The sequence below is a fragment of the Macaca fascicularis genome, chromosome 15, assembly GCF_037993035.2.
Source record: "Macaca fascicularis isolate 582-1 chromosome 15, T2T-MFA8v1.1".
Taxonomy (NCBI): Eukaryota; Metazoa; Chordata; class Mammalia; order Primates; family Cercopithecidae; genus Macaca; species Macaca fascicularis.
In genome coordinates this window covers 52,742,556-52,768,228 of record NC_088389.1, presented here as the reverse complement: position 1 = coordinate 52,768,228, position 25,673 = coordinate 52,742,556, and the positions used below count along the sequence as shown (strand labels likewise).

Here is a 25,673-nt window from a genome sequence, read left to right as displayed (position 1 = left end):
TCAGTAAAATACACAGTGTGTGAGCGAGTGTAAGTCTGAGGAGAAACAAAGCAGGAAAGATGAAGGCACATCAGAGTAGAAAGTTGGTGTTTTAGACAGGCTGGCCAGCGAAGGCTTCACTGAGAAGGTGTCTTTTGAGTGAAGACTTGAAAGGAGGGAAGGAGCTAGCTCTGTTGCTGTCTAGAAAAAGAACATTCCAGGCAGATAGGCAGTGCAGCGGCCCCAAGGTGAGAGTGTGCCAGGTTGCTTGAGGAACAGAAAGGAGACCAGTGGGAGACCAGGCGAAGGTGAGATTAGAGAGGTGCACATTCTCTGAATATTGCTCTCTTAGTCTGATCCTTGGGCTTCCTCTGCAGTTTAAAGTTATTTTCAGCTCTCAGTGCTGTGAATTACCAGAAAGGACCATGAAAGTTTCTCTTCTTAGCAGTTGCCTGTAAATCAAGGTCTACAGAAGTGCTGGCGGAGGAGGCTGCCATGCTGTTTAGAATTCAGTTGTCTCTTTGGGGATTGGTGAGATGGCATCCTTAGGTTTTAGTTTTAACAAGTGGCACCTCTTCCTTAGGAGATTTTTGCCTCTTCCTAATTAGGACTGAGGAAGCAGTGGGGAAGGGGCACACCCCTGTCAGCAACCTCATGGGTTGGGTTTCTTGGGTTTCACAAACTCTGGGGTGCTGGCTCCATAGTTCTTTCCTAATATAACAGGGCTCCTCTGGGGGCATTTGGGTCCCACCCCGAATCAGATGACTGGGCTTGCCTTGCTGGCACCCCAACACCAGCCCCTCTGGAAATAAGAGGCCTCCTCTGGGCAGAATTCCACTGTGGGTGGAGTACAGATCTGCGGGGTTCTCTGTAGCCTATGTTTAGCAATAGCAAGCCTCCGCTAGGCTGTCATGGTTTTCAGTTTGGTATGATTCACTCACGGCAACACTCTCTGTGGAAAGGGGCTATAAATTGTAAATTGATATGAGGTAATAATTGGAAAAATGATCAGACTCCATTTTTATTCCCCTCTGGGGAAGACACGTGTCAGGAATCACTAAAGCAGAAGGTGACAGAGGGATTTTTCAGCCAGCTTTCCAGCTTTAGTGCTGCAGTGCTTCCATCCTGATTAGAGAGGAGAGCAGCCAAATTCGGCAGGAGGCGGCCAGCAGACCTAGTATCTGCTTGCCACCTTTTGCTCCAAAAAGGCTTGTCACAGAGTTACCATGGCAGCAGGAGGCAATTTAATGGCAAAGGCTCATCTCTGGAGCAGCACTGCTGTTCCCCAGCCATTCCCTCTCTAGCCTTCAATTCGAGGGGCTGGCCATACTAGGGTATCACTGTTCCATGGCCATTTGAGTACATGTTGCCTAATGGAAGAGCTATAAGATCTTCCAGATTCTAAGGATGGCTACATCTTCTATCCCCTGCTTCTCCTTAGTGCATAGCTCTTTGATGCTCCATCCTATAGTCGACTTTATCAGATTATTTGCAGTTCCTTAAATATGCTCTTTCATGATTCTGTGCTTTTAGACATGCAGTTTCCTCTGCCTAGAGTGCTCCCTTCCCCATCTGTCTGGAAAATTCTTACTCATTTTCAAAATATGGCTTAGAAACTGCTTCCTCCTCCTTAATGGTTTCTCTGACCCCTTATCCTCCGTGCAGAATTACACAATTTCCACTGCCATCTCAGCCTTGCCTCCTATCACATGGTTTTTAAATGACTGTATACATTTTTGTTTGTTTTTCTCTAGACTATAACTTACTTGCATTCAAGAACTGTATTTTATGAATTTGGTATCCCCTATTTAATTCCTGTCACGTGAGTGTTGCATACCACATAAGAGTACAGCCCTATATCATGTCCAGGTAGGGCTTTGTCTCTCAGGGATCCCAGAAGATTGCACTGATTTAATCAACTGACTTGACTGGTCTGTAACTCACTCTCCTTTACATTTATTCTCACTTTCCAGTTTGAACTGGAAAGTTAGGTTAGTCACCCAGCTTGCCAATCAGTTCCATCCTTTGTTAAATTAGGATGTTGTGAGGCTAAAGCCTGTAATGCTTTGTGACTCAAAGTAAATTATCAATGAATCTTACTGTCTTTACCTTCTCCTATCTTCAGTAAAGAAAGTAAAAGCAAAACAGAAGTTTAAATGAATTTTAAACCTTCTGTGGCATGGTATCATTCATTTTCATCTTCTTGCTCTGAGCGCAGCTTTAAAAGTCACTTCTTTTGTGACTCTTATCCTTTTTCCTGAGTTTCAGTGATTTAATGTCCCTCCTTTGTCTCATCCTGTTTTCATTTTTGGTGCATCTGTCCCCCTCATTCACTGCGTAGACAGAGCATTTTATTTAGACATCTCTCCTTTTCCTACCTTTTGGGATAATTTGTTATTGTATCTCAAAAATATCCATTTAAAAATAAACCTTTTTCTGTTCCTCAAATAATTTCTGGAAACCACCCCAACTGTAATAAATACACATTTACATGCCTTACCTGCTGTCCTCTGTAATGTTTGCTTTGCAGTTTGGTCTGAGTATTTTTCTCCATTCCCATCTACCTTTTAAGTTCAAAGCTTACTTAGGCTGTTTTGCAATTCCCTTTGCAAATGCATTTCTGTATCATCTGATCATGTTATGTGCATATTGTATATGCCAATGCCTGCAGGTGTCTAGGCTGTTTTGTTTATAGAGTATTTTTCTCTTACTGCTTCTTGTCTTTCATTCTCACTTTTGGTATTTTATTTATTCCTGTTCCTCTAAAGGATGTGAAACTTAAACCTGTATTTAAATTATCAAAAGGCTCAGTAAAAGGTTCACTGAGGATGACAACGACAAACTTGCTCTTAACTTAGGTTTATGGAATATCTGTGACATGGGCTCTCCACCTTGGAGATGGCGTAGAGAAGGAGGAGGTATGGAGGCCAAGGCAAATAATCAGAGTTGGCCTGAGAAGCTTTTTCAAAATGTATGTGCTGCATCTCTTGCCTGATCCTTGCCCTGTCGGGAGTGAAACTAGGCAGATACTGTGTGTTACCCTCTCAGCTGAAATACTCATCTGTAGTTTTCAGTTACAATAATCTGGTTTGTCAGTGCCATGCTTATTACGATTATTTGTTTCATTGTCTAAAAATAAAAATAAAACTATCAGTTCATTTTGTTTAAACTGAAAAGTGAAAAACTAATGTAAGCATTTATTTACCTGGTTAAGGACATTTTCAAATCAAAAGGCGAGAAAGTGCAATTTTAATAAATCATAAATTGGTTTGATACACGCACTTTGCCTCCTCTGTAAATATTCAGTTAAATATGAATTAGTTAAAATATAATTACTTGCAAGCATGTTGCCATGGATTGGATGAACTTTAGAATGCTGGAAACAATATTCAAAGTTAATAGAGAACAGTTAAAGTTACTAATGATATTTGTAGGAAATATTTTGGAATAGTGCAGAATGGAAACAGTGAAACTCAGAATCAGAGGTACTAGGTTTGAATTCATGCTTTGGCACTTACTAGCTCTCTTGGGCCTGGTGGTTAGGCCTCAAGGCCTCAGTTTTAACATCTTTGGAATGGTTATGACCCCTACCTCACAGAGTTGTTGCAAAGATCAAATAAGGTCTTGAATGTGACAGTGACTAATACCTAAACACCCAACAAATGTTAATAGAATCTGGACCTACGATCAAGGTTTCCATGTTATTTTTAACTTTATGTGTGTGCATTTGAATATGTGAAATGCATAGAGAATTAAGCTTAATATCTTCTCTTTTCGTTCTTTCTTTTTGCTTTTTTTTTTTTTTTTTTGAGACACAATCTCACTCTGTCGCCCAGGCTGGAGTGCGGTGGCGCCATCTCGGCTCACTGCAACCTCTGCCTCCCAGGTTCAAGCAATTCTCCCGCCTCAGCCTCCCAAGTAGCTGGAATTACAGTTGCCCGCCACCACACTCAGCTAATTTTTGTGTTTTTAGTAGAGATGGGATTTCACCATGTTGTCCAGGCTTGTCTCGAACTCCTGACCTCAAATGATCTGCCCGTCTTGGCCTCCCAAAGTGCTGGGTTTACAGGCTTGAGCCACTGCACCTACCCAGCTTAATATATTCTTAGACTATGGAGGGCAGGTAAGATATGGAGTGTAAGCATGTGATGTGTGTGAGTGTGTATTTCTTGAAGATATCATTTCAAGTAAGTTTTTAGATATTTTCAAACCACATACACAGGCTGAAAAATGTGCAGTGTTAATTTCAGAGAGTTATAGTCATGGTAGCATTCTTCTCGCCCTCCTGTTCTTGTTTTCCTTGTGCTGGATCTGTTTTGGCGGCGTACTTGGTTCTCAAGGGGGTAATGACTTTACCCTTAGTCATGAATACTCCTACACAGATTTTTTTTTTTCCTAAATGAAAACTAAATATTAGTATTGTATCCCTGTTTTATGCCCATATAAGAAAGTGTTGAGTTTAGTTCCTTACTATGAAATGTAAAATGTGTGGAAAGCAAGTAGTATTCTTTGTGGTAATGACACAAATCACTGAGTGCATGCTATGTTAGGTGCTTAATATATATTATTGATCACATTACAACAAACTATAAAATAGGTGATATGTAATTTTTCAGATAAGGAAACTGAGGGTCAGACGGATAAATATATTTTCCAAGGTCAGAGAACTATTAAGAGAGAACCAGAAAGCAAGTTCACATTGGTCTGACTAAAGCAAGGGATAAGGTTGCTGCCCAGTCACTAGCATAAGTCAAAGGAATATGTTTTAAGGTATAAAAGAAGTTAGAAATGTAATAGGGATACTTTTGCCCTTGGAGGAGGCTGAAGCCTGCAGGACGGACAGTGCATCTATTCTCAAGAGGTTGTCATTGATCCAGCCTAGGCCCAGCAACAAGGCCCAGGCAGCTTCTGGCTTTTTTTTCCTTTTCCCTAAGCTTCTTTTTCTACTGTGGTGTGATTCCCCAGATGGTTCTCAAGGCATTGCTTATCACTTAGAACTGTGTACTCAATGCCTCTCTCTCATCCCAGTTCCACTGCCCAACTCCCACCCCATAGAGAAACACACAACAGAATTACTGTGAGAATTATATGAGTTAATATATGTAAAGGGTTTAATACAGTGTCTGATAAATAGTAAGTACTCAACAAAATTGGCTATCATTTTTAAAAGTCTTTATCATTAAGTATTATTAGGCCAGGTGCAGTGGCTCATACCTGTAATCCCAGCACTTTGGGAGGCCAAGGTGCATGGACCACCTGAGATCAGGAGTTCAAGACCAGCCTGGCCAACACGGTGAAACCCCTGTCTCTACTAAAAATACAAAAATTAGCCAGGTGTGGTAGCAGGCGCCTGTAATTCCAGCTACTCAGGAGGCTGAGGCAGGAGAATCGTTTGAACCTGGGAGGCTGAGGTTGCAGTGAGCTGAGACCATGCCATTGTACTCCAGCCTGTGTGACAGAGCAGAACTCCATCTCAAAAAAAAAAAAAAAAAGTGTTCTTAGTAGTGATCACAGTGGTGGTGGTGGCAATGGTAGCAGTGGTGGTGGTGGTGGTGGTGGTGGTGGTGGTGGTGGTGGTGGTGGTGATAGCAGTAGTGGTTGATTCAAAGGTTTTATGACACATTTTTCAAGGACCTGATTGTTCCCTGTCCATGATCTGTCTTTGTGCAATTCATTATACAGGGTCACAGGCATAGACATGCTTAGTCAGACGCCCAGGATAGAAGAAGGGAGAATTAGTAAGGGAATGCTTGTTTCTACTCAGAAGTTGCCAGAAACAATTCTCTGTATGCCCTACTTCCTTGTTATCCGCCATGGAAACAGTCCACAAAACCTACTTCTAAACCTCATGTTGCCTGGCTTTTTTTCTTTCCTTCTATCTGTATAGATAGAACATTTGGAGTCACTGGTTTGGAGTCACTGATAGGGTCACACACACTTTTTTTTGTTGTTGTTTTCTTTCAGTTTGGTAAGTTATACCTGAACTTCATGCCGGGTTCCCAGACCCGTTGCTGTGCTGAAGTGTGCAGAATTACTTGATCTGCAAAGGCCTCTGTAGTTGCCCCCCTTTTTTTTCCTACTTACTTTTTTTTTCCCCTTCATATAAAAGTTTCCATTTTAGCGTATGTATTGACTTTACCTTTTCTGCTTTTCAGTTTGTTCTCCTAATTTTTATATTTGGTTATATTTCCTGTTCCAGATTTGAAACCACATTTTGCATAGCAACAGAGTTTAATCGTGTGAAAGGCTATTGACAGATGCATGATTTTATAAAACTTCTTATGAACTCAGTGGAATTGAACCCTGGCTGGAGATTCATTTTAGGTGGAAGCATTCCTTCTTGTACTCCCTTCCTTGATCCGTATTATTGCACTTAGCTTATCTCAGTTGAGAATGTTTAGCCCTTATTTTCTCTTTGAGCAAATGTTAACATCTACAATCTTTATCATCTCATCTACTTTATAACATTAAAAATACATGCTTCAGTATGCTTTCTAATTAATCTTCCCTTTCCTAAAATACAAGTATACAGAACTTAAAGGGTATAATTTCAGATTTGGGGATTATTTTGTCTATCTGTAATGGACAGTATTTAACTATTAATAAACAATATTTACTGCAGTTATATCAGCTCAAAAGTAATTGGCATTCTTTCTAGAAGATGCGGATTATGAAAGGTAAAATAAATTAAAAATCACTTTATTTTAATACCCAGAGATGACTGTAGTTGAAATGTTGGTGTATTTCCCTCTAGTCTCCATTTAACTTTATATATTCAGTTGTATATATTCATTGATATCTATAATATATATTCATTTTTGGAATTATATAATTCTGTTTATATGAATTATATATGAATGAATTATATTTATTAACTAAAGTTTACAGTTTATATATAAACTGCAATTCATGCTATATTATATAGCAGTATTATGATATTCCAATAATTTTTTTGGTACAAGTTTGACAAAATAAAAAATTAATGATTTGAAGAAAACTAAAATAGATGATTTCTGATTATAAAATATGCATGTGTACAATACAAACATTTAAATATTAGAAAAATAGATCATGATAATTATGAATCCTACAATTCCCCTATTCCCACTGTTAGTCTGTTTATAAGCAATTTTTTAAAAATGTATTTATGATGAGATTTTTATCGTGGAGGAATGTGGAATAGATATTCTTTGCTCTAGGCTTAGTCAAATATGCAGTGACCCACAATGTGTTTTGTGAAATAATATCTCAGTTTTTTCTCCATGCTTTAGGTATGTATTCTTTTTGGATCCATGCAACCTGGACTTGATAAACCGGAAGATTAAGTCTGTAGCACTGTGTGTAGCAGCATGTCCAAGGCAAGAACTGAAAACTCTGAGTGATGTTCAGAAGTTTGCAGAGATGAATGGTGAGACATTAGGCCATTCAAATCTATGTCCCATCACCTTGTTCTCTTTGTTAAATATAAATTTGCCCTAGTGTTAAATAAATTATCAAGGAACCTTAGATAATTGAAGTAATTTTGGACTTCCTTGCTAAAAAATATTATAGTCACCCAGGGAGCTTGTTAAACTCCAGATTCCTGGGCCTCACCCAGCAAAATTCTGACTGAGTGGGTCTTTGCGCTCTGGAAGTTAGTATTTTTTAAATAAATATCTCAGGTGACTTTGATGTAGTCTGTTGAGTGTTTGGAAATTACTAAACCACTCTAGGTAAAATTTGTTTCTTGTTCCGCCTTCCCAAGGATTGGTTAAAAGTATTTCAATTCACATTTATATAAATTGAAACAAATTTTATATATTGAAATAATATATATACGTGTGTGTGTGTGTGTGTGTGTGGGTATGTGTATATATATATATATAAAACCCTGGTTAGCAATGTAACATATGCATATTATAGGAAATTCGAAAAGTTCAGAAAAAATAAGAAGTAGAAATTAAAATTCCAGCATCAGTACTTTTTCAATGAGTCGGTGTGTATATAGTTTTGTGTTCTGCTTTTTAAATTTAATGTTCTGTCATAGCTCTTTTTCTAAAAATAATTGTGAGAAATTTTGAGGCCAAACATAGGGGAATTAGCTGAGAAAACTAACATAGTTTCCTGAAATCTAGCTCTGTTCTCTGAGGCATTTTATCTGTAGGTACCATCCTCAGGTCCACATGGCTTGCCTCAATTCTTTTCTGAGAATCGTTTTTTTAACCACCCTTTGTAGAGGCCCCTGTTTTTGAATTTCTTTGAGGTTTCATGCTTGTATTTTGTGTGTAGGAATCCTCAGAGCTGCCTTGGTCCTGCCCAGATCCACAGGCTGGTGCTGGTTCCTTGGAACAAGGACCAACCCAAGTATCCAGTGGGTACAACTTCTGGCTGGGTGGACAGACAGCCTGGAACCATAACTCTGCACACACTAGCATGGCTCCAGTGTCTTCCTGTTGGGGATGCTAGCCTTCTGAAGGCGGGAGGACTGCAGCCTTCCAGGCTGGGAGTATCCCTGTTCCATTGTTCCATGCCCTCAGCATAGGATAGCATGGGTTGATTTGGGTTGGATTCCAGTGCTGACTGTCACTGACTGCCTCTGTAATAAGGGTAAAGGGTAAAAGTTCTCTGAGCCTAAGTTTCCTCATCTGAAAAAATGTGGATTAAAAATAATACTCCCTCATACGTTGTTATGAAGATTAAGTAAGATGATGTATGAAGAATACTGAACACTTGGTAGGCACTTGAATAAAGAAGTGCCAACCACTCTTCATGATCTCATTTTTTATTCCCATATGGTATCCCCACATGTGTTGTTGCTGAGCCTCTTACCAGAACTACCAGCCTCATCATTATAAGGTTTCTTAGGGAGAGGTGAGCCCTTCCTTAAGGGTTTTTCCAGAATTTTAGACAATGTGAGTATACTCTGACAAGTGATGTGGTTGAGTGGTTAAAAGTATACGCTCCGGAGTGCGATTGTTTGGGTTCAAATGTTGCTCCTACCACTCACTGGCTGTGAGACCCTGGGCAAAGTACTTGACTTCTCCTTGCCTCCGTTTCCACATCTATGAAATAGGGACAATATTCATACCTAATATACTTCATAGGATTGTTATGAGGACTTGATACATGAACAATGCTTAGAACAGTATCTGGCAAATATTAAGTTGCTAAGAAAAATTATTGGCTGCTGCTATTATCATTATAATTATTAATATTATTCCACTAATGGAATGTAATAGTCTTTCTACCTCCAATTTCTGTCTAGTTTTAGCTGTCTTATATACTGCTGCCATGTTAATATTCCTAGAGCTTCAATCAATGCTAACCCCTTGCTCAGAAAGCATCCATAGTAAAAAATAAAAGTCTATATGTCTTATGCTATCATTCGAAGCTATGATCTAGTCTCGAACTATCTTCCAACATGTCTTCTCAAACCCACTGGTTGTGAGTCTTGGTCCCTTGAACCTGAGCTGTCATCTGGAGGGCTAGAAGAGAGCTAGGTCCTTGTTAGCTGTGTGGCCTGCTGAGATGTTTCCTGGAGGAGAAATGCCCCATGCTCCCCTGCTGGTATGCTTTGTTTCCAGGCTGGTATCCTTCTAAGTGAATATGATACTGACTGTGGCCTGTTCAGGTTTAGTTAAGAAGACCTTCCTGGTGGGTTTTACAGCTTTGTATTTCTCACTGTGTCTTGCACAAAGTAGGTGCTAAGATTTATTAATGAATAAACATTATTTCAGAAAACAGACTTCTTAAATTGGTGCCTAGCTACAAAGGTACCATTGGGGTTTTGTGCCAGCTGTATGAATAATAAGTCAATAAGGTAGCCATAAAAAATGACAGCATCAAGAAGTACAACGATGGAGGATAGAGAAGACAAAATTTTAACAGGCAAATAGAAAAGCTATAAAATTATATCAGAGAGAGAGCCTTTGGTATAGGGGCCTAAATACCTTATTTGAGTAGCAACCCTAACTTGAAATTTCTGAACTTCTCAAAAGAACCTATGCTGTTGTTTGAATTGGTAACTTAAAACTAGACCTGGTAAGATTTAATTCCAATATTACCCTTGTCACTGAGAGAATTATTTCTCTGCTTTTTGCATTATTTTTCCTTCTTTTGTCTTTGTAAGTTACCTGATTTTTTTTCTTTTTCTTCTTGCTTAAAAGACAGAGTAAAGTGCAGTAGTCTGGTCTGTAGGACAGTGGCACAGTCATGGTTCACTGCAGCCTTGTACTTCTGGGCTCAAGTGGTTCTCCTGCTTCAGCCTCCTGAGCAACTGGGACTATAGGCATGTGTCACCATGCCCAGATAATTTTTTTACTTTATGTGGCAATGAGGTATCACCATGTTATCCAGGCTGGTGTCAAACTCCTAGCCTTAAGTAATCCTCCCTCCTCGGCCTCTCAAAGTACTGGGATTACAGGTATGAGCCACACACCTGGCCATTCAGTTATCTTTTCTATCGTTTGAGGTGCAAGTTGATTCAAGAGTAGCAAGTAATTTTTATTAGAATCTATGTCTGCATGTTGTTACAGTATATTTCTGTTAGAAAATACACAGACCCTTTAGCCTCAAATATATAAACCTCAGTCATTAATTTCAGAGAGAAATAGCTTTAATATATAATTCAAACTTAAGTGGGAAATTTTCAAGTCTGTAAGAGGGGATAGTGTAAAGTCCATGAAAGAGCCTAAATGTAAGAGCTAAAACTGCAGAAACTCTTAGAAGAAAATGTAGGGGAAAGCTGCATGGCAATGCATTTGGCAGTAGTTTATTGAATGGCACCAAATTGCACCAAAAGCACAGGCAACAAAAGAAAAAAATACATAAATTGGATTATGTCACAATTGAAAACTGTACATCAAGGGACAAAAATCAACAGAAGTGAAAAGTCAACCCATAGAAGATACTTATAAATCAGATATCTGGTAAGGAGTTAATATCTAGGCTATCTGAAGAGCTACTATAAAAAAACACACCTAAAATCACACAAGTGTTCGTGAGGATGTAGAGAATTGGAACCTTTGTGTACCATTGATGGGAATGTAAAACAGTGCAGCTGCTATGGAAAATAGTATGTAGGTTCCTCAAAAAATTAAAGATAAAATTAGCATATGATACAGCAGTCCCACTTCTGAGAATATATCCAAAAGAATTGAAAAGAGGATCTTGAAGAGATATTTGCACAATCATGTTCGTTGTAGCATTATTCACAATAGCCAAGAGGTGGAAGCAACCTCATGTCTGTAGACCAATAAATGGTTGGAGAAAATATGGTGAACTACCAGTCGTGGTGGCTCACACCTGTAGTCCCAGAACTTTGGGAAACTGGGGCAGGAAGCGCGCTTGAGTTCAGGAGTTCAAGACCAGCCTGTGCAACGTAGTGAGATCTCATCTCTACAAAACATGAAATTACCCAGGCATGGTGGCACGCACTTGTAGTCCCAGCTACTCAGGAGGCTGAGGCGGGAGGATCTCTTGAGCCCAGGAGGTTGCAGTGAGCCGAGATCATGCCACTGCAGTCTAGCCTGGGTGACAGAGTGAGACCCTGTCTCAAAAACAAACAAAAACAAGGAAAATGTGGTGTATACATACAATGGAAGATTATTTTAGCCTTAAAAAAGGAGGAAAGAAACATCATATGCTTCAACTTGCATGAAAATTGAGGACACTATGCTAAGTCAAATAAGTCAGTCATAAAAGAAAAAGACTGCATAATTCCACTTACATGAAACAAAAAGTAGAAGTGTGGTTGCCAGGAGCTGAAGGAGGGGGAGAAAGGGAGTTGTGGTTCAATGACTAGAGTTTCAGATTTACAAGATGAAAAAGTTCTAAAAATCTGTTGCACCACAATATGCATATAGTTAATAGTGCTGTACTGTACACTTAAAAATGGCTAAGACAGTCAATTATATGTTATGCATTTTTTTACCGCAATAAGAAATAGGAAAATAAATTCTGACACATGCTATAACGTGGATGAACCTTGAGGACATTATGCGAGATGAAGTAAGCCAGTCACAGAAGGACAAATACTGTGTGATTCCACCCTGGAGTAGTCAAATTTATATAGACAGAAAGTAGAATGATAGTTGCCAGGGTGGCAGGGAGAGTGGAATGGGGATATTGTCTAATGGGTGAAGAGTTTTAGTTTAGTAAGATGAAGAGAGTTCTGGAGATGGATGGTGGTGATTCTTGCACAACAGTTTGAATGTACTTAATGTCACTGAACTGTACACTTACAAATGATTACGATAGTAATTTTATGTTGTCTTTATTTTATCATAATTTTTATTAAGTTCATGAAAGAAGAGTCCTGTTTGAGGTAGTAACAGTTTAAGTGCTAATTTTATACCTAATTTTAAGATGCAAGGCAATATAACATGTTTCTTACTAGAATGAGAGGATAATATCAATCCTTTTCAAAGAATTTTAAGTTTCCATGACAACATTTGAAAGTACTTTTTAGCACTTACAACCATCCATTCACATGAAATTTTATTACCCCTAGAAATTAAAGGGGAAGAAGCTCTTGGTTCCTATGGTGGTGGTTGTAAGAAATGTATTTAATAGGCAAATAAATTATTTCCTCAAATCTTTGTTTCTTTTAAACAAGAAAAAGAAGATATTTTCTTGGGCACTTAGAGTTTGTGGAATGCCCCTGTCAAGTATGACTACAATAGAGAGTTTGGAAGAAATAGCTGGAAATTAGATTGGTATTGTGGAGATGCTGTCATATTACAAAGAGCTTTGAAAGGCAGGCAGACAAATATAAAAATGTGAGCGCTGGCCGGGCGCATGGCTCACACCTATAATCCCAGCACTTTGGGTGGCCGAGGTGGGTGGATCACCTGAGGTCAGGAGTTTGAGACCAGCCTGGCCAACATGGTGAAACCTCATCTCTACTAAAAATACAAAAATTAGCCGGGCGTGGTGGCAGGTGCCTGTAATCCCAGCTACTCGGGAGGCTGAGACAGGAGAATTGCTTGAACCTGGGAGGTGAAGGTTGCAGTGAGCTGAGATCATTCCACTGCACTCCAACCTGGGCAACAAGAGCGAAACTTTGTCTCAAAAAAATAAATAAAAATTAAAAAAATAATAATAAAAGAACTGTGAATGCTAGTACATGAGTTGGGTGGTGGGGGTACAAATGTGCATTTGTTTTTATGGTTCATAATTCATATAACACAAATATTATAAATATATAATGCTAGAGAAGAAAACAGTTTAAAAATTGCCTTTAAAGAATTGAAGTTGCCAAATACCGTAAGGACTCAGTATCAAACTTCTTGCAGTTGTGTATGAATTTCCTAGGGGCAAGCTCATGCTCTTTTCATCTGGGAATATCCAGGCCCTAATATAGAGGCTCCCATAGTAGATAAGTAGATATCCATAAATGTTATTTGAAAAAATGATGGGCTGGATTCCCTGTTCTCCTCTATTGCCACTTAATAATTTCTCATTCTCACAGAAAACTTTATCCTCAATTCTGTTATCTGTGTGAGTTGACACCAGCAGGTAAATTGTTCTCCAATCTAACCAGTATTTCTGTGAAATCAGTTCTTTTTATTCATCTCTAAGTAACTCATTTATCTCCCTTATAATGCTATCCAAGTGATTATTCATATCTCTTCTCTCAAGCCCTCTTGTTTGTCCTCTTTCCTAAACTTATGCCCTACAGAGAAGACTGAAACCATCTGGTAAATGCTCTTATTTGAGTTCTTATTTTCAGCAGGGCATGAATTCCATCTTACTTTCACTTTCCCTCTCTTCAGTCTGATGAACAGGCCACTTTCCTCCTTATTACCATTATTTTTGAAAATTCAAATAACGCTACAGTAGTTCTCCCTTATCGGTAGTTTTACTGTTCGATTTCGGTTACCCATGGTCAATTACAGTCTGAAAATATTTAATGGAAAATTCCAAAAATAAACAATTCATAAGTTTTACATTGTGCACTTTGCTTAGTAGCATGATAAAATCTTGCACAGACCTGCCCCATCCCACCCAGACACGAATCATCCCTTTGTCCAGCATATCCACACTGTGTATGCTACCCACCACTTAGTCTCTTAGTAGCCCTATCAGTTACCAGACCGCAAAGACGTAGTATATAGAGGGTTTGGTACTATCCACAGCTTCGGGCATCCACCGAGGGGTCTTGGAATGTATTCCCATGGATCAGAGGGAACTATGTACATTATAGTGGGAGAGAAGAATCTCCCTCCTTCAGCTTTCATCTCAACCCAGCCATACCAAGACAGGTGGTGAAGATACCAATGCATCTTGCAAGACAGGTGGTGAAGGGAAGGGGAAGACAATGCCTGCTCAGACAGTTCTTTCTCTCTCCCCCCTCTAATTCTGACCCAGCATCTCTGGTCCATAGACGACCCTTCACTTCACTCCACTGTCCCCATTGTTCAGCATGGGCATCTGAATCGGAATAGAAACACCAGACTTATGCCCCGGGTTTTGTTTCAACATACCATTTATTGGTAGCTATTGTATGCCATGGACTGCACCAGATGCTTTGCATATTGTTTTGATTTTTGCACTTGCTGTCTAAATTCTAAATGGCAGTTTAGAAATGAGCACAATCTTCCGAGTGAGGTGATACATGCCTGTATTCCCAGCCTACTGAGAGGCCAAGGCAGGAGGATCACTTGAGTTCAGGAGTTCAAGGCCAGCCTGGGCAACATAGCAAGATCCCTGTCTCTAAAAAAATAAATACATAAATACATAAATAAATATAAATGAACATAACCTGTGAGTAAGTTAGGAGTTGACTTTAGGTTCTCAGTGCTAATAGTTCACATGGAATTTTTATTACCTTTTCCATTATTCTTATCAAACTGTTTTATAATATGTATTTTATCTTCCCTAACACAGTAGTAAAGTCTGGCAGAAATCTTATTTTCCTTTTGTTTGCCTCCCATTTATAGTATGTGGAAAAAGCACTCCATTTACTAATGCTTCTTCAATGTACAATATTTTGAAAAAAATTTGAGAGCTTTATAACCTGCCCTGAGACCGTGTTCACATTTTGAGTAGAGCCATGAAGCTTGGTGTTTTCTTAATGATTACTGTTTAGCCATTAAAAACTTTAACAGATTATGTGGTCCATTCAGATAACGCTAATTGTGAATACTAATAAGCCTTTTTGATTATTGTTATATGGTTATTAGTTTAGAGTCAGTATCAATAGATGATCAGTATATTACCCTTTTTCTTGCCAGTCAGTATCAATAAAACTTAAACCCCAGAGTAATTATGTTTTCTTTTTGGCACAGTAAGTCAAAAGATTTGACTTGATATCATTTATAAATGAATGAAATGATCAACTCTAGCAACTGAATTAATTGCCTCCAAGTCAGAGATCAACAAGGATGCTTGGTTGTTTAAAAAGAAGGAAAATCCTTACATTTGATACTGCAGTTTAAACTAATTCTTTCATTCAACAAATACTTAGTACCCATTAAGCATGCATCAGAGATACAAAGTACAGTCCCCACATTTAAGGAGTTTGCAGTATAGTTGAGTCAGAATTCTCCTTATCCTCCACAACACCTAGTAGAAGTCTCGTACATAGATGTTCAAAATTAATTCACTTAGCAAATATTTATTATGTATGCCTAGTATGTGCCAACAGTGGTTGACAGATGATGCCACATTCTTACCTGGCTAATTTCTGTAGGTGGATGCTTCTTGGGAATTACAAATATGTCCATACTTTTCATGGGTTACTAGGAATTAAAATTGGAAAATTATCTTCCATTCTCCCAGCATATAAATAGTGTTTCTTAATTAGTGAAAAGGAGGTTAAATTCATTAGACATCACAAGGCAATGGAAATCTGTCATAGTAAAAACTGTTCTGCATTGAGAGACTTTCTTTTCTATTAGTTGCAAATATTTAAATCATGTTTTAAGGAATATTTTTCCTTAATTTTAATCTATCCTATAAATATCACTGTGGTGGTAAATTAAACAAAATTTTAAAGCAAGAAAAATTAGCCCCCAGCATAGAAACTCTTTGTTTTGTATCTTATTTTCAAATAATGTGATGTTTTAAACTATTGGTTCACAACTTTGAGGAGGCTTTTGCCTCCTCAAAGAAAATTGGCAACATCTGGAGACATTTTTGGCTGTCACACTGGGTGAGAGCTTAGGAGGAGGCTACTGGAATCTTGTGGATAGAGACCAGCGATGTTGCTAAACATCTTGCAATGCACAGGACAGCCCCCTACAACCAAGAATTGTCCAGCACAAAATGTCATAATGCTAAGATTGAGGAATGTTGTTTTAGATCATATATTTGTAGCAAATGGTGAAACGCATCTGAACATTGTATATAACATATAACACCAAAACATAAGAGATTAAAAACAGTTATTTCATTTTTTTCTCCACTCAGGATACCTGTTTTATTCAACAGAAGGCTTTTGGATGACATCTATATACCAGGAAATATAGGTTCCAAACTTTTCAAAGGCATAAGGTTTGAGTTCTCAAAGAGTTTGCATTGTAAAAATAGAGATGATATACAAACAAAAAGTTACAAAAGAATATGCCCTGTTTTATCATAGAGCTAAGCAGTAAATAGCTTTGTTGGGTGGGTCAGAGAAGGCTTGACAGAAGAGATGAAGTTTGAGTAGTGTGTAGAAATTCTGCTCAGACGTTAACACTCAGGTGCTAGCTGGGAAAGGACAGCGCAAGCAGAGGGAGTGGTGTGTGAAAACCTGGAAGCTTGTTAAACAGCAATCATTGATTGTATGTAGTTTATTATGTTGAGATGAGTCTGGAGTTTTAGGTAGAGACCTGCTTTAGGAGGAACTTGAATCCAGAATATTTGGACTTCATCCTGAGGATAGGGGTGTGATATGACTAATCTGCATTGTACAAAGATCATTCTGATGGTTATACGCAGAATGGAGATGAGAAACACTTTACAGTATTTTAACTGACACAGTAGGAGATCATGAAGGTCTGAGATAACATAGGAAGGTCCAATGCTCAGGATGTGGTGTCTCTTGAATGGTATAGGAAAACAGTAGATAAAAAAGATGTCGGATAACTTGTATGTTTCACGGATGGTGGAACCATTAACCAGGACAGAAAATATAAAGTCAGAAGGTACATGGTGGCACTAATTTTTCTCCAAAGATTTTTTTTTGAGGTGTCTGTAGAACGTATGTTTTTTGGCTCAGGAGTTTATTGAATACTTACCCAATTTTGAGTATTAGAAATGGCACAAAGGAAGCATGGCAGCTTAGGGGCAAAGAATTCCACTTGTAAATATGCCAGTGATTGCATTGAAGGCCTTGGAAGTACTGCTTTTTTTTTTCATCTGTAATATTTGGAGTGTTCTGATGGAAACGTACCTCTTAGGGGAGTTGATATAACTGATATTGAGCTAAAGAATAATAAATTCAGACTAAATAATTGACTATTATACAGCATTTGAAAAATTATAGTAGTTAAACATTCTGGGGGCCATAGTAACCATTTGCCATGATAAATGTTTATACACTAAAGTTAGGTTCCTAAGATCACTCATTTTGATAGTCTTTGAATAACATCGGCTGAGTTGCATGGATTACCTCTGGTATGCTTTAGATAAGCTTTTGTTCTTAGTTTTCTACTTTTCATTACTCGTATAATTTTTACCTGCTTTTACATTAGAAGGAAAACTTTGTCCTACTGGTTAGATCCAAACTTCTTGTGCTAAGTATTTTTTATACGTTCACTGTAAAAAAAAAAAAAGAAAAAATACTACCTTCAGAATGTTCACTGAAAATGCTTAGCTAATGAACATGAAAAGAAAAACAGTTGTAAAATGTTTGCCATTACTGAATTGTTTTAATGTTCTTCATTGAGGCTTCTCTGTTCATCAACCCTTTGAGCAGGAAGCAGTATAAGGTTTCTTATGATTATTACTACTAACACATTGTAAAGATCTTTTTCCTTTAATCTATTTAGTACAGGATCTATTTAGTACTGGCCTGTGTCCCAGAATACCATCAGAGATAAGGCTATTATCCTTTCATTGAGTATTATCCTGGGAAAGTATTTATAAAATTGAACTCCATTGCACCTGCTGACCTCCTTTTTTAAATTAAGAAAGGGTGGGGATAGAGATTATGCTAACTGAATTCAGATGAAGCAGTGTATTTGGCAGCACTGACACAAAGTGCTTTAGTTAGGGCCTTTTATTTTGTGCAAATCGATTCCATCTTGGACTCTGAAAGAAATAAGTTGACAATTCAGATCAGGAAGTTGATGATCACATCGGGTGCTCGACACTTATTGGCACAGTTGCTGTTTTTCCTAAGCAATTCTATACTAGGACTCCTAGCTATTTCAGGATTAATCTAAAATGTTTCCTTGCCATTGTTATGTTTTCTGCAAAATTACTATAAATGTAATCTAGTGGCATTATATTCAAGTGTGAAAGACAATGCTCTTAGAAGAGTTAAATATTTAATATTCATCCTTAGCTTTTTAAAAAATAGATCATTAAAATGCAAAAGAATAGTCAAGCACAATTTTTAAAACTTAGTTTCTTATTGAGCCTACTTTAAGCTTAAAAAACTTGAAGAACAGTGCCATGTAACTCATAATTATCGCTTTAAAAATATTTTGCATTGTCAGATTACTCAGATTATCTTTATATAAAATATATGCTACATGCACTCATATCAGTATGCTGTTAAGGCTCACATATTTAATCACTTGGATTTTTTGCTGGTTTGGGGCAGCATTGCTAAATTAAATGTTGGTTTGTGCCTTTCTAAAAATTATTTTGATTGATAGGACAAGATATAAATGAAATAAATTTGTTCCCAATTTTGTTGTCCCATTAAATCAAGCTATATCCTTTTTTCTATATTCCCTTCCAGTTCCTTCTCCTATGCTCACATGCCTTTTCCATAATTAACTCAGTGTTGCAGTCTGCTGTTCACATTATATTTTAAGCTTTTTCTATGGTGGTATAATATAAAAGTTCAGTATCATCATAATACAGATGCAAAGCTATTCTGTTTATTTCATAATAAAGTATTTGACCAAATTAGTAATCTGGTGGGAACAGAAGTTAATAAAATATAAACCATTTCTGTGATGAAATGCAGCAAAATTAGAACTGGAGCCTGGGTCTCCTCACTTAACAATATATTATACAATGAACCTTCCAGTATTCTAGTTGCTGTATTTTAAAATTAACGGATCAGGAAAATAAGACTTATGTTGGATTTAGTGGACTTTATCCCTCTCAATTTTCTATACTAAGGAAATTAATGTATATACCAGCTTTATAGAGTTATAGTAAATTATATAATACATTAATGTATTATGTAAATTTTACACTGTATACATGTTACGTATATTCGATATGTGTTGGCCATATAATCAGAAAAATTAATGTTTTTTTGCATAACCAATCTACAGTTGAATTTAAGCTGTCTTAAACTCTGAAAACTAGGAATCACTTTTATCAGTTTATCAGTTTTATCAATTTGTTCCGTTTATTTACAGTTAGGAATGTTTCCTGCTTTTTAAATAAGTAATGTATTATCCAAATTTATATGAGTTAAATGCAGTAATTGTAAACATTTAGTAATGGTAGGCATAGGAAAAACAGGCATAATATGTAATTGAGCACAGGCTTTGTAGTCAAGAGACGTGGTGTTTAATCCCAGCTCTACTCCTACTAGCTCTATGTTCTTAGGCAAGTTATTTACCTTATCTCTTAGCCTCTATTTCCTTCTCTCTAAAGTAGGCTTAATAATACCTGCCTTATAGACTTATAGTAAATTGTATAATACATAAATGTCATCTTGCAGAGAACCTGACACTCAATAAAGGTAGTTCTAGTACTTATTATTACCTTTAATATTAATTCAAATTTGTACATGAATTACATTAATAGTAATTTTAGAGAAGAATCAATTTTAAATGGTTGAGGACTTATACATCAAATCAGATTTCTATGAATTCTATAATGTTTGGAAAGTTGCATATGTTGAATGATACAAAATTAAAATGGATAGAGAATTTTTTCTGACTCTTCTGCCAGCTAACATATAATTTTTCTTTGAACAGGTTCAGCACTATGTAGCTACAACCTAAAGCCTTCTGAATACACTACATCTTCAAAATCTTCTGTTCTCTGCCCCAAACTACCAGTTCCAGCGAGGTAAATTTTATTGCAAAGTTGTTAACTTGTGACTGTTGTTTTTGTAGGTAAATTTTAAACAATATATGTTATTCTGAGAAAATAGTTATTTGATACCTGTTGGCCAGGTCCAATACTTTTATAACAAAAATTTTAAAGTAGGAATAGAAATGACATTATATATTTAATATTTAAAAACAACAGGTAGACAGCCAACTTTTCTTGTTCTGAGATATTTTAAATTTATTTTAGGGGCTTTCTTTTTTTGTTTTTATTTTCATGCCATAATTTTTAAGTGCACAAAACCACTGAATTGCTGTAAAATCTGCAACAAACTTAGAAACCAACTCTCACAATCTCCAAAGAGTTTTTTTAATTGATCCTAGTAATATTTACTGGGATTGTTGTAAATTTACTTTGTGGATTTAGAAAGTATGCCAGTGATTATTCCCCATAGTTTCAGGTTATATTTTTTTAGGGCCATTCTCTGTATTAGGTTGTTTGCTATATCTTACCCAAGGTCTTATTCAACAAACATTTATTATTAAGTACCTACTGTGCATAATGGATACAAAGATGAAACAAGAAATGTTCTTTGGAAGGATCTCAAAGTAGTTACAAGTAAAGCAACATTTAAAATTATAAATAGGTTTTTTGAAAGGAAATGCATTATCAAGCATTGTAAAATATATGCTCAGAATTAGGTATATGTATATGTGTGTATGTATAGTTTTGTATATGCATTTGTGCACATATATACACACACTTACACACTTTGGAATGTTGGTCAAATCACAACCTTAGTGTATATTGCCAACTGTGTGTAACATGAGTCAACTTCTCCAGGAAAATGTACTTGAGGCCACTTATAATTGCATCTCAATATATTATAGGAAGCTGTTGTATAAAAAATTTTGACACTCATGTCTACTTTCTTTTGGATTACTTATGGGTGTAACTTGGGTTTTATTAACTTGAATTTGAAATTTTCTGTTGACAGTAGAAAAAAGATGTATCAGTTAAATATATTTTCAGCTCATTAATCTTGTCAAGTTGCTATTGAAAATCAAAATTTAAAGCCTGTAGACATAAAACTAAAGGAACTATTTTAAAAGATAGTAAGAGAGACCTACAAATTATGGCCTTAAACCAACAGCTACGGAGATTACATTCATATAAGTTGAGAATATTAGGGAGGCTGTGGCAGTAAAGAAAAGGGGATCCTTCGAATAGTCTTAGGAGAAAATTTATCCATATAAAAATGAGAAAAGCTCTATACCCTCATCTATCCAACTGGTAAAGTCTGTTTTAAACATATACTTTGAATATAGAATCATGCTTTCAAGATTAAAACATATTATGACAGGATAGCCGGAAAGCCTGGTTATGAGAGAGAGGTCTCTGCTCCTGTGTAATGGGGGCAGGATGTCAGGTGGGGGCAGCTCAGCTCATCCTGCACATCCTCCCCTGCCTCTGACCTCTGATGCCACTTTGTTGAGGACTGCCTGTTCCTGGTTATCTTGGTTTTTTCAGTTTTTGGTACACACATGCATCTCACAATGTCCTAGGGGTATTCACTGGAAGACAAAGAATAGTATCAGGGGAGAAGATTTTAGAGATGGACAGAAATGGCTTCTAACAAGGTCATCATCTAATATCTCAGTAATCTAAAATGCAGTGCTGAACCTATACCATCTGAAAACTGCATGCTGTGTTTAAAAATCCTTATGTTTTACTTATTTTAGTACATCACAGTCTAAGTATGTTATCACTTTTGTCTGAACCAAGCCAGCTGGAAAGTAAAAGAGAAGAACATTTGATAGAAAGAAGGCAAATCTTGTAAATACCAGAGCTATGTAGTATTAGGTAAACAAACTGAAAGAATCTGAGAATAAGAATAAATTTGTTTTAATAAAAAGACTTGGGGCATCACCCCGTTCCACACATCGTTGTATTAGATACCAAGTTTCCAAAGGTGAGTAAGACCTAGTCTCTGTCCTTAAACTCATAGTCTAGTAGGGACTATGTTTTTGGTGACTTTTTTTAATGGCAAAAGACCAGCACCAGGCAAAACTATGAGGCAGGCAAGTACCCCTCAGCATCCTTCACATCTCTTTTGGTGTCCTTCTAGGAGCATCCTACTGGGACAGAAGGACATGAACTTTGAGATAAGTCTGGGGTGAATTCCATATTACTTTCAATTTGTCACCTCTTGCAAGCCTCTTAACCTCTCTGTAAACCAAGTTTTTTCATGAGTGAAATGGGAATAGTCATACTCCCCTCAAGGAATTGTAAGAGTTAAACAAGATAATACTCATTAAACATCTATTACTGTGTTTGGCACTTGACTTAGGAGGTATTTCTTTAAAATTCTAGAACCTCTTCCTTTGGCCCGTCTTTCTTTGGTATCCAGGGGCCTTCTACAGCTAAAAGCAGCACCTGTTTTAGAGAAAAGCAATTGTAAACTAATTTTCAATGAAGCATTAGTGACACATAATAACCAGATGATTACCATTCCTAAAAGCTTTTGAATTTTAAAAACAAATGCCTAGAAAGAGTTGTATTTTATCCAAATTCATAATTCTCTATTGGTGAAATGCCAACCACGGTGGCAGTATGGGGAATAGCTAGCCAGTATACTTACAGTGCTTTTAGAAATAGCTGGAGAAAACAGCAATAGTAGAAACAGATTACATAAATTCAGTTTATTCATCATGTGTTTGGGCACCTCTGGATGACAGAAAGTTTACTAGATGCTGGGGAATTAATGATACAATAATGTATAAATGACAGATTAATAGCCAAAGGCCAGATACAGTGGCTTATGCCTGTAATCCCAGCACTTTGGGAGGCCGAGGCAGGTGGATTGCTCGAGGTCAGGAGTTCAAGACCAGCCTGGCCAACGTGGCAGAACCCCATCTCTACCAAAAACACAGAAATTAGCTGGGCGTCGTATTGCATGCCTGTAATCCCAGCTACTCAGAAGGCTGAGACATGAGAATCGCTTGAACCTGGGAGGTGGAATTGTAGTGAGGCAAGGTTGTGCCATTGCACTCCAGCCTGGGCAACAGAGCAAGACCCTGTCTCAGAAAAAAAAAAAAAAAAGAAAAAAGAAAGAAATTAATAGCCAAGAAAAAAATGTTATCTGTTCATATTTTTCAATGGAGGATTCAAGGATAAATTAACATTTACAAATCATCTACTACTTGCCAGCTATCCCACAGTATCTCTCATATATATTATCTCATTTAACCTTCACAAAAACCTATCAAGATATTGCCCCCAATTTGTAGGTGAGGAAAAAGAAGATGAGAGAGGTTATCTAAAGCCATACAACTAATTGCTGCAAATTGGAATTTGAATCCAGGATGTTGTAATCTATACCACAATGAGTGTTCAAAAACAACAAAGAGTATAGGAGTGAAAGAAGGCCGGGCACAGTGGCTCATGCCTGTAATCCCAACACTTTGGGACACCAAAGTGGGAGAATCACTTGAGCTTGGAAGTTCAAAACCAACCTGAGCAACATAGCAAGACCCTCTCTCTCTATAAAACATACATGCATGCATACATACATACATACATACATACATAAACAAATAACAAAAATGTTTTAAAAAGGGTGAAAGAAGAGAAAAAAGAAACACCACTCCATGTTTAGACTCATATTTCCTGCCTTTAGTGTACTGTAGAGATATTGCCAGAATACTTCATTGTTATACTTACTTAAATAAAACTTTGGCTAGACATCATGTGTAATTGTTTCTTTATAACCTGAGGTTCTAAAGTAATTATATGAGATGCAGACCCCTGCCTTCTTGTGAAGGCAAATGGACAAGTGGTATTAGGCATTGTTAGTCATCATACTTTAGGGAGCTTATTAACTGTGATGATCTGAACTGAAAGGGAAATGGACAGTATGTTTGCCAAGGTAAGATATAATTTTCATATGAGGGACTAATGTAAAAACTTTAAAAGAGTCATTATAAATTCATTTTGTTCTTGACTGCTTCAGCAAGTGAAACAACATCACTTCCTAATGTGACTATATCGACTTACTAAAGATTCAATATTTGGTGGGCTTTGGAATGTAGAAAAACTTACTGTATATAGAATACTTTAGGCTTGTCCTTTTAATTAAGAAGCACAAAATGTGTCATTTACATAAGATACTAAAGTAGAAATGATCTCATAATACTAGCTCCTCAAAAGTATTATTTTCTCAGAGGCATATGAAATTGGTGTATTCAACTCCACCTAAATTCATTAAATCACATGGGATTTCAATGCTAACATATAAAACAAACCATTTCAATGACACAATTATTACTTATTTTTTTTTTAAGTAAGAAAACAATTCAAGTATCAAAACCCTGTGGCCGGCAGAGTTGTTTTTGTTTGGGGAAAAGTTGAGAAAAAGAATGACAAGTAAGGAAATCTAGTTTGTTTAGATTTCAAACAAGAGAATCTAGTGCTTTTTACTTTAAAGCTAAGTATTTCATCTTATTTTTGAATAATGTCCCTATATATTATTTCTTCTTATGTTTGCCTTCTATTTTTGTTTTTCATTACCACTAGGAACAGATTTTGACTATCAGCTAGACAATGTAGTTAATCAGCGTGTGCTAATTTTATACCTTTAAATTTAGAGCATCAGGTTGTTTTATTTTATTTTATTTATTTATTTTTTTTTTTTTTAACTGACATAGACTGAATTTTGGTGTAAAGGGCTGCTGTTATTTTACTCCAGTTCTTTGAAGGATACTTATAAAAGTACTCTTTCCAATTGGCCAACTGTTAATAAACAGTGTGTAAAAATGTTTGAAAGGGTAAGTTCAGAGCAGATATTACCCAGCATTTCCTCCTAAATAAAAATGAAGTATTTTCATTTTGAGAGTTATAGTCATTCTATTTTAAAATCATCTATTCTCATCCTAAATTTGAAAACAACAACAACAACAACAACAACACTGAACATATTGGGCATCCTGTTCCTATATAATTTTGTGTCATCGATTTATGGGTGCCCTCTTGGATGATGATGATGATCTGAAGAGACTTGCAGAGTACTTACTCCTACTCTTTCAGCTAACCAATGGAGAAAGTAAGAGAGAGAGATGGAGTTACAGGCAGGGTGCAAGATTAGAAGAATTGGGGGTTTTTATAGTTACCTGGCAGGAAAAAGAAAACAGGAAAGCAGGGCTGAGAAAAATAGTGGGTACTGAAAACAAGAAAAAGACATCAGTATCGTTAAGTGAATATATTTTATGTTCAAGGTTGGAGGCAAATGAATTAAATAGACACTAAATCACAGATGATGGGGTAATAAATAAAGAGGATGGAGTTATAGATAATCATGAAACAGAGAGGATTTTAGTTTTGAAGGATAGAGAACCAGGCTTTAGTTTAAAAATATGGTTAGAAGAGTCCTTAGGCAGAGACATTAACTTGCAGAGATAGCATCTAGACAACATCAGAAAAGAAGTTTCATCATGGCAAAGTTGTCAGTTTAAAGATTTCTGTAACAAATCAGCTTCTATTGA

At 36.8% G+C, this 25,673-nt stretch overlaps 1 protein-coding gene and 1 long non-coding RNA gene across 13 annotated transcripts in view; one reads left to right on the top strand and one right to left on the bottom strand.

The window, feature by feature from the left end:
• The window catches only part of SLC44A1 (solute carrier family 44 member 1), a 198,229-nt gene that overhangs the window by 87,056 nt on the left and 85,500 nt on the right, over positions 1 to 25,673 (top strand). For all 12 annotated transcript variants that reach the window (XR_012424492.1, XR_012424490.1, XR_012424491.1 and 9 more), the window contains 2 exons: positions 7,251 to 7,387; positions 20,058 to 20,151. Coding sequence is in view for 4 of the 12 variants with exons in the window: in XM_045373560.2 (XP_045229495.1) it covers positions 7,251 to 7,387; positions 20,058 to 20,151 (231 nt within the window). In the remaining 8 variants the exon portion in view is untranslated. The remainder of the gene's footprint in view (positions 1 to 7,250; positions 7,388 to 20,057; positions 20,152 to 25,673) is intronic.
• On the bottom strand, positions 14,429 to 15,707 carry LOC135967398 (uncharacterized). Its single transcript, XR_010581486.1, has 2 exons — positions 15,636 to 15,707; positions 14,429 to 14,673 (listed from the first exon to the last, which is right to left on the bottom strand). It is a non-coding gene; the product is annotated as an uncharacterized lncRNA (long non-coding RNA).